Raw genomic sequence first — 11,933 nt, forward strand, 5'->3', positions numbered from 1 at the left:
GTTTTAGAAAACCCAGAGTAGATCTAGCTTGCTTCGTAGGATACTCAGGTGTTGTAGCAGCTAACTATCGTTATCATCCCAGACAAACATAACACACACTAGGAGGAGTTGGCTGAAGCAGTACGCTACCTCCATGTAGCCAGAGGACTGGTTTTACCACCGGTCCAGGTGAAGGAAATAAATTGTCTGGATTAAATGGAGACGCCCCTGCAATTTAAATCTGAGTCGGAGGGCTCTATTCAATCTGTATCGCTGAAGTTCAGCGGAGACTGCATTCACGGTAAACGCTACATATTGCCTCAGAAACTACCTTTTAATTCCTATCGCGTAGAGCACTGAATCAGCACTGCTGAAGTGTTGGATCCACTGAACTGGTGCCCCATCCCTAGCCTCTTCCCCCACTGGGTCTTGTAAAATCCCTGGTATGGGGTTAGGGTTTCATAGGGGATTGGACCTGTAACCCCTGTATCATTACTGCAATGAGGAAACCATTTGTATAGTGTGGTTTATTTTACAAATGTGTGCTAAATAAAGTCAAGGTTTCTCTAGTGGTCTTGTCACTGGCTGGGTTGTTACTTGCACCAAGATGTGGTGTGAATTTTCATTATAAACTGGGTGGTTTGAGCTCTGAATGCTGATTGGCTGGCAGCAGTATACCACGGGTAGGACAATACATGTATTTTTACTCGAATTACGTTGGTAACCAGTTTATAATAGTAATGAGGCATGTCGGGAGTTTGTGGTATATGGCCAATATAACACAGCTAAGGGCTGTGTCGTGCTTAACTGCCCTTAGCAATATACCACACCCCCTCGTGGCTTATTGCTTAATTATACTGCTCGTTTACCACGACTGAAAAAGAATTGTTTGTGCAAAATTACTCATTACTGAAGTGGTTCAAAAAAAACAATTGGACACCATTTTCCTCTTATTTTATTCTGGATCACTTTGAACAATACTCCCTGTAAAGACAGTAAAAATCAGCACCTTGGAAATCAGACAGTAGTGGTCCCGGCTAGACAACTGGAGGAAACGTTACACAACATTCAATATATAATTTGTATAGAGCAGTTTCCCTATTCCATATGACAGAAGCACCGCTGTTCTATGAACATTCTGTAATGTCCAATCCCACTGGACGCCAGCTGGCTCTACAACTCAGGAAGTATACATCCTAGCAGATGGGTGAGATACTAGTCCTCGGGAGCTGCTGTATCTGCTGGTTTTCCAGTCAGACCGATTTAGACCTGGTGTAAGCTGTGACATTGAATCAATGGATCTCCCAAGAACCAGAGTTCCCCACCCCTGTACTAACATGACCAACAAACTACTTAAAACAAAGAAGATAGGCTCCTGACTTCCATCTAAACACAACTGTCAGTCATCTAGATCTGTCTGTAGGTCTTTACAGAGCCCTCTCAGTTGCTGCTAAAAGTTGACAAAGTTACAGTTGTAAAAACAGGAGATAAATCGGAGCAGTTCGTCCCACTGCAGGTGAAGACGTGAACATTACTTAACATTATTCAAGGCTGGTTGTATTGGTTCAAGTCTACAGTATTCACAAGCACCAGGCATCACTAGATTATAGTAGCAGTGAGGTCTTCCCGGGACTACAAACATGGAAGCTTTCGTCATCATGCATTAACCAGATTGAGGATACATCTATCAATAAATCAACACTTAAGGGCTCTAATCAAGTGACTATTCAGTGTTCTAACGACGAGATTCAAGGCACAGCAGAAGTGGATACCTGGGGGCGTTTACAAAACATCAAGTTTTAAAATGTGAGAACATCACACCGTCTTAGTTAGCACCATCTAGAATAGAGATTGTATCAAAGCATGCCTCAGGTGGTCAATGGTCAAATGTTCAAAACTTGAAGAAATGAAAGACAGAATATAGTTTTAGGAATAAACCAGAAGTCAAAGAAAAAAACAAAAACAGGTAGTGCTGCTGGTCAACATGCATCGTACACTGTCACCTCAGATATCAGGCTATAGTCTCAAAACAATGTTCCGGCATTCAAGAGTGCGTCTGTGGGGTCTGAGACTAAGGTTTGGACACTGGCTAGGGGAAGGGGAAAAGTCAGTCACAGAGGTTTTTAACCTGCATTTAGTCTAGCTGGTGGTCAGGGACTAAGTAAAATGTTCAACAACCACTTGTTATGGTTGAGTCACTGTGTACATGGATTTGGATCAAGTATAAAAAGCATAACAGAGCTAAAGAGATCCCCGCAGTGGATTTATTAAGACCTGTTTATGTGTTTATTAGCTGTAAATTAAGGAAAGACTGTTCTAGTGACCATAGCAATGAGTCCTACATAACTCTGAACAGGAAGATTTGTTGGTAGAAAAACTATTCAAAGTGGGGGAAAAAAGGTCAAAACTTCCCAGAATTCTTGAAGCATCCCAGGATTCCGACAATGAGCCGTTTGCGTTTCCTGAAGAGAAGAGTGTGCGTGCGTGTGTAAGGCCTTTGATCTAGAGGTAGAAGAGGGGATCATGGCATCTCTGATTCCCGCTCGATGCCGACGTACTTCAGAGCATCAGCTTGACTGTACCTGAGAGAGATAAGACAAGTTAGCTACAGACGTCAAATCAACCACAAAGTGTGTGAGTATGCGTACGTATAAGTGTGTCAATGAGACCAAACAAGGAACAAGTTTTAGACACCCTCCTCACGGGGTATTCAGATTGAAATGGCTGCAGACAGGCTGGTTAGTAACCCGTATATACTGACCGGTAGTCAAAGAAGAGCTCTTCTCCAGTCTGGATGGTTCTCTTAGCGAAGATCCCTATCCTGTGGTCCCCATTCACCATCATCACTGCAGAGATAGGAGAAAGACTGTTAGCACAACAGAGGTCTTATCAGTGAAACTCTACATCAGAGTGTAACGTCTGTTGGTCCCATCTGCCGGTGTATTAGGTTATACACAACAGACTGGCTGGATCAGCTGACATACTATACATCTGGTGGTTTAAACAGTACCGTAGCACACCTAGTCTGATCCTCTCTGGAAACAGTCACCCAAAATTAACTAATGAAAGGGATTATGGCATTGTCTGACCTTTTGCATAGCAGTTGGGGTGGACGGAATGGTTGGCGAAACGAATCTTGTTTCCTTTCCTAGTAGCATCCACTACAAAGTCTGGGGTGGGGAGAGAGAAAGAATTAGCTTTCCCTCCCACTTAGTTTATCAAAAAGAGTATTTCAATACTTTTGTATGCGTGTGTGTTACCGTTGTTGAGGTTGAAGAGGAAGCTACACATGTATTTGTCGTAGACCTTCCCTCTGCGATCCGCCTCATCTTGGGATATTATCTACAAGGAGGGGAGAGAAACACAATCAACACGGGAGAACAAAACAATTATTTTCCACAGGCTTGTACATTACACATAAGTCAAACAAAACCATCACCCTGACAGACACAGGGCCGAGCCTCACCTCCCCACAGTACTCAGAGATGAACTCATTCTTCTGAACTGGCTCTTTGATGAAGATGCCCCAGCCTGCTACATCAGACGGAGCTAGGAGCAGGTGCTGAGAGGGGGGGGAAATCACAAGAGTGAGCTACTGATATCAAGTGTGTGTGTGTGTGTGTGTGTATGTGTTACCTTCTTGGCTCCCCTCTGTATGGAGCAGTTTTTACAGGAGACGTTCTTGCTGTCCCAGTGTTCAGCAGCTCCGCAGGTCAGACACAGGTCAGGGTCACACTCTCTGACCGCCAGGTAACACGGACACTGTTTAGTGTTACACTGGGCCTTACACCTGCAGCCTGGGAAACGGTTCTGACCTACACACACAGAGAGAGAGAGAGACAGTTCGAGAGTGTGGACTGGTTTGCAATGTAATTATGGATCAAAATAAAGTATTAAAACATTTCCTCACACTCTGAGCTGCACTGGCAGAACTTCTCACAGAAGTTCTGAGCAGTGACACAGGGACAGGAGGAGTCACAGGGCTGGCGGGGGTGGTCACATGGCTGGTAGTTATACACGTGGTTGGATGAACCATCTACAGGGGGAGGGGTCAAGCACAGGTCAGCGCTGTCACACAACAAAGATAAAAACTGATAAATGAACCACAATGATCAAAAGAACAAGATTGAGTGAGGCTGTAATGTCAGGAGAGTTCTAGAGACAATCGTCACCTTTCTTCAGTTGGATCTTCCTGCAGTGAGTGGCCCACAACCTAAAAAAGGAGATTGTGAGTAGTCTTTTCCATGGAAGTTGACAACCAGAGCTTCTGACTATGTCCTGCAGTCAGCCCATTACTGCACCCTGAAGTAGTCTGTCCATATTTGGGCATGGCGTACCTGTGTTTCCTCTTCTTCTTGCGAGGGGGCGTGTCTTCGTCCTCGGCCGGAGCGCGAGCGATGATACTAGACTCCTTCACTCTGAACTCATATACCTAGAGACACACCCATTACCAGACAATATACAAAAGGTCTTTCCATAAAACCTGCCAAGTAAAGAGGAAGTCATGGGAGAGAAAGCTAGAGAAATGCATAGGTGCTGTGGTGATAAAAACAGACCTGTCTGCAGGTCTTGGTTCCTATGAGCCGTGCTATAGCGCAGTAGTTGTCGTAGTAGGTTCCGATGAGAACCCTAAAGAGTGAAGCCTCGGCTCCGCTCCAATCAACAACCTGAGGGTCACACGTCAGCTTCAACTTCACTGGAGTCTGGCACCGTGAGTTACCCTCTGGATTACACAAAAGGCAATGGTTAGTGTGTGGGTGTGTGCACACGACTGGGTATGGTGTTTGGCTGGCACACGTGTGTATGTACCTGAACTGCTGGTGGTCTCGTCCTTCTTGTCATCATCATCATCATCATCGTCGTTATCGTCGTCTTTCCCCTCTCGCTCGCTGTCCGTGTCTTTGGTATCCGTGGAGACGGTTGGTGTACTGGGCCGGCTGTTGCCGCTGGGTCGTCCCCGGCGACGGCTCACTGGGCGTTTGGAAGGGGTCTTGGACCTCTCGGTTGCCATGCCGTCAGGATACTCCCTCACCAATCCATCCTAGACAACCACCATAGAACAACAGTCAGAACTGAAGGTGTCTGAGTGTGTGTCTGAGTGTGTGTCTGAGTGTACTTGCCTGCACCAGGTACATGTAGCACTCGTCACCACAGGGTTTACTGTCCACCAGATTCTCCATGTTCTTACGCTTATAGGTGTTAGGAGTCGCATGGAAGGCTGGAGAGAGAGATACAAAGACGAGAGAGATGAGTGGTCATAGTGAAGTCAGAGTGTTGGTGCAGAACAGTCCAAATGTGGTGAGAGAGAGTGGGTGTGTCTGTGTCCGTACACTCACGGTGCAGGAAGCAGTCGTATTTGAAGCAGCGTCGGCAGAAGAGTGTGTGGAAGGAGTGTAGACTCTGTTCCCTCTGAACGGAGCGAGCGTTGGGACCGTCCATGTTAGGAGTACACTCTGGAGGCAACGCACCGGGCAACTGGGGCTCTGTCAGCTCCTTGTACCTGATCACTCACACACACACACACCATTAGATCTGAGGCAGGACAGGAATATGCACTACTGACACACACGGGCTGGCACAATAATCGTATTATCGTGTAACCAACAATTATGGACAATAACTGAGCTAAAAGAATGATCGTCATAACAATTTTCATAGATTCATTTTAGTAATAGGGGAAATTCAACAGATATAGTAGATATAGATATAGTATTCAATAGATATAGTTTACCCAATAGCAGTTTTTCTTTTTTACATCAAGAGGGTAAAGTTGGTAATGGTTTTACGACCAGAACGGCACAGTTGAGAGAAGGTTCATTTCCAAAAGCTCCAAACATTAGTTTGAGAGACAGGGTGCCATCAAAGCTGTGTTGTATTCATTAGGTATGACAAACCTCATTTGCAAATATGCATTATGTACAGTACAAGCTCAGAAATAAAATACAATAACCGTGTCCATTTGCATGACAATGAATTGTTACTCCAAACTCCATCATCACAGCCCTAATACACACACACTTTATATGAAACACACACAAAGAGAGGGGTAGTTACTTTTCTCGAAGTTCCTCTGTTGAGCCCTTATCAGGGAACATTGAGGAGATGGCTTCAAAGATCTTATCAGACGGAAACTTCTTAGAGCTGTCACTACTGCCTTGGCCTGCAAGCAGAGGACAAAGGGGTTACACACACAATTTCTACCAACAGTCACTGCGTCAGCCCACACAGGAGAGCGTAAGTAGAGATAAAGATCTGAAAGGACAAGGACCTAGGGAAGGGAACTAGGGGAGAGATCTGTGCGATAAAGGTTTAAGGGAATGGTTTTGGGATAGGGCCCATATCTATTCTCGGTTGGATGATGGAAGTGGCCGTCTGTCTTACTGTCAGTGTTGATCAGGGGTTCCTTTCGGGGGTCCTCGGCCAGGTGGTCCTTCGCCTCACAGAGCTCCACCTTCTCAAGCTTAAACTCCTGCTCTTCTTCATCATCATCCTCATCATCGTTGTCACTGTACTGGGTCAGGGCACCCACCAGCTCCACAAAGATCTCATCATTGATGAAGCCGCACTCTGGAAACACACACAGTCATTTAACATGAATACACACCACACATCCAAAAACACAAGATTTGATAATATCAAATATTTGTGTGTGTGCGCACGCACGTGCATGTCTTACCCCTGTCTCCGTGAACTTTGCCATCGTAGTTCTTGATGAGTTCTTCTATGAAGGTTCCGTCTTGGTCCAGAATCTCGTCTCCCATGTAGGGGATGTTGTGGAGAACCGTTTCGTCTTCTACCTACAAGGCAGACCAGGTGTGTCAGGACAACTCCATTATAGTCTGTGACGTCATTATCATCAAGTCAGAACTAGACTACGGCATCGGGTTGGATAACTGCGGTTCTAGTGCACGTGTCAGAACAAGCTTAGTATTGCGCAGTGTGTGTGTTTACCATGGAGTTCTGCTGTAGCAGTGTGTGTGTGTTTACCATGAAGTTCTGCTGTAGCAGTGTGTGTGTGTGTGTTTACCATGGAGTTCTGCTGTAGCAGTGTGTGTGTGTTTACCATGAAGTTCTGCTGTAGCAGTGTGTGTGTGTGTGTTTACCATGGAGTTCTGCTGTAGCAGTGTGTGTGTGTTTACCATGGAGTTCTGCTGTAGCAGTGTGTGTGTGTTTACCATGAAGTTCTGCTGTAGCAGTGTGTGTGTGTGTTTACCATGAAGTTCTGCTGTAGCAGTGTGTGTGTGTGTTTACCATGAAGTTCTGCTGTAGCAGTGTGTGTGTGTGTTTACCATGAAGTTCTGCTGTAGCAGTGTGTGTTTACCATGGAGTTCTGCTGTAGCAGTGTGTGTTTACCATGGAGTTCTGCTGTAGCAGTGTGTGTTTACCATGGAGTTCTGCTGTAGCAGTGTGTGTGTGTTTACCATGAAGTTCTGCTGTAGCGGGGACCAGGAGTACATGACAGGGACAGAGGCTACAGCGTTGAGCGTCTTCAGAGGTATCACCTGTTTGGAGAACTCAGAGAAACCACTGTCCACCGTACACTGTAGGAGACAAGACCACACACACTAGAGGACTCAGATAAGCCTTCACTGGAAAGAAGTGTAAAAAGTCCTAAATGGTAAAAAACAGTAAACTGGTAACGTAGATTTCAATATCTCTGGATAGGTGTGTGTTGTGTGTGAAACATGCGCTGACCTCTCTGGTCCCTCGTAAGGAGCTAACAGATGTCATGATGTGAACGGGCTGGATCCTTCTTGTCTTCCACTCAGCGTTCAGGATGTCTGTCCGCTCCAAGATCCTCTGACGGTTAGAGTTAAACATACTCTGGGGGGGAGAGACACTGTCAGAAACCTGTGTGTGTGTGTGTGTGTGTGTGTGTGTGAGAGAGAGAGTGATATATATATATATAATGTTTGTTTGCATATAGGTACCTTGACCTCATCAGCCCGTCTGAAACGTTTGAGTTGGCGTAGCCTCATGTACTCAGACTTCACCCTTCTCCTCCAACACACTGGTCCCTTCTCAGACCGCTTCCCTGTCAGCACCATGGTCAACCTGGAACACACACACACACACACAGCTTTAGAACCATGCACAGTACAAGAGTAAAGGCAAAGAGTTGACATGAAAACACACAACTGAGCTTTGGACCCCATAGCTGGTCATTGAACATGTTGATAAGGGCGCACGCACAGTCTCTTCAGAGTCAACGGCTGTTTCAGTTTCCATTCCCACCTCTACTCCCTTTCTACAGCTGCACTGAGACAGTCATGCCAGGCCAGTTCATAGTCATGCAAATAAGGGGAAACAGCCCCAAACTAATTTCTGGTTGCATGTTTCAAATTCATTGTCCATTTACTTGGGGTAAAACATAAATCACAAATCAGTCTTTGCTGGCTTCCATTACACATGCTCAGTTCCAACTAAACACCGTATTGAAGTCTCCATAATAACATCCGCGTCTCTCTGCTCAATAAGGCCTGGAGAAACAGATGCTGGAGAGGGCCCTAGTTCCAAGTCATTGGCAACAGAAATCAAATTAGAGTTGTGCGTCTGCTACGTGACTGCTGTCTAGAATAGGATGAACTTTAATGTCCCCAAGGGGAAATTGTCTTACCAACACAGTACTGCTGTATACAAAATAGACACTGTACATTACACTCAGGTTTTTTTCCTGCATAGTGTTTTTTCCAGCCTCCTATGTCCAAACAGTACAATTATATATTTCTTTTATAATTTGGGGGATGGAACATTTTTTCAGTGTAAAATTAAAATGACTAAAACCAGATATAAAGTACGTAGAAAAGATAATGGACCTGTATCTTTTTTATAAGATAATCTTAGAACTAACAATCACCAAAATAAACACTAGCCAGTCAAATTCCCAAAATGATGCATTCAGGAGTATTTTTGCATGGCATGGGGCACCCATTGATTTGTTATAATGTTTGAGTCACTCCGATAGCATAAGCCATGGTGAAATGTGTATAATTGAAGGAAATCAACTTTAAAACGGCAACATGTTATCTCAGCCCCACGGCACGAAATTAGCTTTAAAACGGCACCTTTTTCTCTTAGCCTCATGGCAAAATGTGTAGAATTGCAGGACATGATCTTTAAAACAGCTACATTAGTCACTGCGGCCAACAGGAGGGCCTCTAACATTTTAGGTCAGTGACTGCACCATTGGCCAAGCCCCACCCCCACTACCATTTTTACCCAGAAAAACCCTGCAGACTAAACATAATAAATACATTGCATTGTCTGTGATTGGCCAAAACAACTTACTGATCACATACTGCTAGAAAGAACACTGCCTATAGCTCTGTCTAGAGGATGCATGACTAGAATGTATCCTTTTCTTAATCTGCACTGATATTGTGCATCTGTCCTGCCTGGGTGGGTCTAACCCAATGGATCCCCTCCCTTGAGGAAATACAGTATCCGGTGCTGCCATGAAAATCTGTTACCTTATTACACCAGTCACCACACTGGATGCTCATGTTTAGGGCTTCGCCACGCATAGAGGAAAGGAGTATGACTTACTGTAGAATTACACATCACAGAAAATTATTTGTCAAATCTTTGTGTTCAACACAAACATGTTCATATGTTAGATTGAAGGGCTCAATACTCAAAGATGGAGGGGACAATTAACAATCTTATAATTAAAAGGTAATAGAGAGCAATAGTAATGGCGTCTTTTTTTGTAGGCACTAACTCCTCCATGGTTCGTTGAACAAAGTTTTTTTTTTTTACGCACGGTTTTTGGATAAAAGCCCAAAATAAGGCCTGTGTCTGTGGTAAACACAGGTTAGGAGATCTTATACGTTTTGTTCTATGAGACAATCTTCATCATCTAACATCACTTTGTGAATTTTGAAGCATTTATGTAATACTTTAAAAAATATAACGCAAATAAAGACTTCATAAAGGTAATGTTAACTGATTGATATTACCATTATAGAACAAAACGTATAAGATCTCATAAGCCTGTGTTAACGTCAGACCTTATTATCGGCGTTTATTCAAAAACCCTATTCCTTCCCCATAGAAATGTCTAAACGAACCAGAGGTAAATCATTTCCGGTTTTTAGGACTACAAGCTGGCGAGTTCTATTCTGTACTAGACTAGTGCCATATTACTGGTATGTAGTGGCAAGTGGCTGAATAGCGCCCCTACTGGAAATGTGAAGAACAACAAGTATATCAGAGTCGGGAAGGCTTTCACCTTTCGCTCTCAACTGCCTCGAGTGACACATTAGAACCTAATTCTGATCACTCCGCATTGATTTTATTGCTGTCGCCAAATCAATTGCTGTCATGTCAAATGTGACATTTTTTGATAGAATTGTAGCGAACACTAGCTAGCTAGTATCATGCACATTTCCCAATTCAGATGTTAGCTAGCTAAATGTCAATTTCAAACCATCCTGCCAAATAATTCGATTTAGCTAGCTAACTAATGCTAAAAAGATGAATGACACCGCTACACAGTTCAATAAAGTTCAATGTTGGGAATCAACGTGTAAACCTGGTACGATTTGAAGTGAAATAAGTTAAACCCTTCCGCGCCTCCACCGCAGACAAACACTCCAGTTAATTTGCAAAGTGAAGTAACGTTACACAACTGTCATCTTGCCACATTAATTGGCTGGCTAACTTATTGGCATAATTTACAAAGATAACAGCCAGATCAAACAAGTGAATAAATGTGTCAACTCTAACATGAACCTTCCATACCTAACTAACCGGTTAGCTAGCAAGCTAACTAGCGACCAAGACAGAGATAGCTAGCTAACGTTACATATGTGGCTATTATTATTTTTTTTCAGAGGAAATAATTGTATATTTTGACAGTATTTCCTACCTGCAGAGGGGGGTCAGTCCTCATTCAATGAAGTGACTCGGGATCTATCCGACACGCACCAAGCGAGAATCTTTCGTTGATCGGGATTGGATTACTAACGTTACTATGTTTTGTTGGCTAGCTCGTTAGCAGCGAGAGAAAGGGGGAGTCAATTCACCTCGCGCGTCCTCTAGCTAGCTAGCGAACAACACCGGCTCGCTACGCTTCTTTCTGGTATGTACTTCCCAATGGAAATAACACGGATAGTTTGATGCGGAATTAACGTCTTGTAAAATATACTGTTTTACTGAACAGTTTCTCAATTTCTATATTTCCGCCTCAGCAACTATTCAAACGTCTCTCTCCGTCTCTTTCACTCACATTCGCCGCCCACTCGGGCCACTGCAGCTTCAACGAGCGCCAAACATATGGGCCAATCACCGCGGCCGATATTCAAGATTCTCACTACGGTGCATTGCGATGGGTCGGATTGTATCAGGGAGCTGGCCAATGATAGGCCGCGCTACAACGGGGCCCTGGAATGGGGGACATGTGGAGAAGTTTCCTTTGTTCTCTTGGTTATCAACGATACAAATGCCTAGCAAAGATGTAGATGCGAAGTGTTTACTCTATTACCTGGTGCCACATGTATGTGCAACTATTTACAATTACGACTCATCATGGTAATACCATATTTAATAATCCATGAGAAAATGTGTCATGTACAATTTCAGTAGATATGAGTAAATATTGGTAGCAAAACCGTTATATACAAATCACAAAGCAATGTACTAAATGGTGGATGTGTTTTATATTGTAGAAAACAGTGTATAAAGTAAATATCTGCTTTATTTTTATTCTGGTCATGGCATGGAAACCTTGTTATGGTCGGATATAGTCTCAAGAGTCTAAAGTCGCTTCCTCTCATCACCTTTTCTCTATATGCACTGATAGCAAAGAGCTAGGGAGAATAATTGCTTACTCATTGCGTTAGCTTCCTTCTCAAAACTCATTGAAGGAGAAGTGGCTCTCATCTAATGGGTTTTGGGAAAGAGAGAGGAGAGAGAACGCGAGGAGTAAGCAATTATTCTCCCTAGCTCTTTGC

At 43.9% G+C, this 11,933-nt stretch overlaps 1 protein-coding gene across 2 annotated transcripts; it reads right to left on the reverse strand.

Annotated features, from left to right (window-relative positions):
- Positions 1-916: 916 nt before the first annotated feature.
- On the reverse strand, positions 917-11,224 carry ezh2 (enhancer of zeste 2 polycomb repressive complex 2 subunit). 2 transcript variants are annotated; one of them, XM_038972775.1, is made up of 20 exons: positions 10,850-11,224; positions 7,911-8,034; positions 7,675-7,803; positions 7,401-7,520; positions 6,656-6,776; positions 6,361-6,546; positions 6,034-6,139; positions 5,316-5,479; positions 5,100-5,197; positions 4,789-5,020; positions 4,536-4,702; positions 4,317-4,411; positions 4,152-4,192; positions 3,890-4,015; positions 3,616-3,794; positions 3,446-3,541; positions 3,240-3,321; positions 3,069-3,149; positions 2,741-2,825; positions 917-2,561 (listed from the first exon to the last, which is right to left on the reverse strand). In XM_038972775.1, the coding sequence occupies exons 2-20, from the start codon at positions 8,025-8,027 to the stop codon at positions 2,501-2,503; spliced, it is 2,286 nt and encodes a 761-aa protein (XP_038828703.1). In that variant the 5' UTR covers positions 8,028-8,034; positions 10,850-11,224; the 3' UTR covers positions 917-2,500. The 2 variants fall into 2 exon arrangements, with proteins under 2 accessions (XP_038828703.1, XP_038828702.1); XM_038972774.1 differs by having other exon boundaries at positions 5,310-5,479.
- Positions 11,225-11,933: the final 709 nt, after the last annotated feature.

This window comes from Salvelinus namaycush, chromosome 33, assembly GCF_016432855.1.
Source record: "Salvelinus namaycush isolate Seneca chromosome 33, SaNama_1.0, whole genome shotgun sequence".
In the NCBI taxonomy this organism is placed as follows: domain Eukaryota; kingdom Metazoa; phylum Chordata; class Actinopteri; order Salmoniformes; family Salmonidae; genus Salvelinus; species Salvelinus namaycush.

Bases quoted from the DNA above. Each gene is read 5' to 3' on its own strand.
- ezh2 (XM_038972774.1), bottom strand. From the start codon at position 8,027: ATGGTGCTGACAGGGAAGCGGTCTGAGAAGGGACCAGTGTGTTGGAGG. The intron at 4,412-4,535 runs GTCTGTTTTTAT...GTGTGTCTCTAG, and splicing joins GAACCAAGACCTGCAGACAG to GTATATGAGTTCAGAGTGAA. The intron at 3,542-3,615 runs GTAACACATACA...CCCCCCTCTCAG, and splicing joins TACAGAGGGGAGCCAAGAAG to CACCTGCTCCTAGCTCCGTC.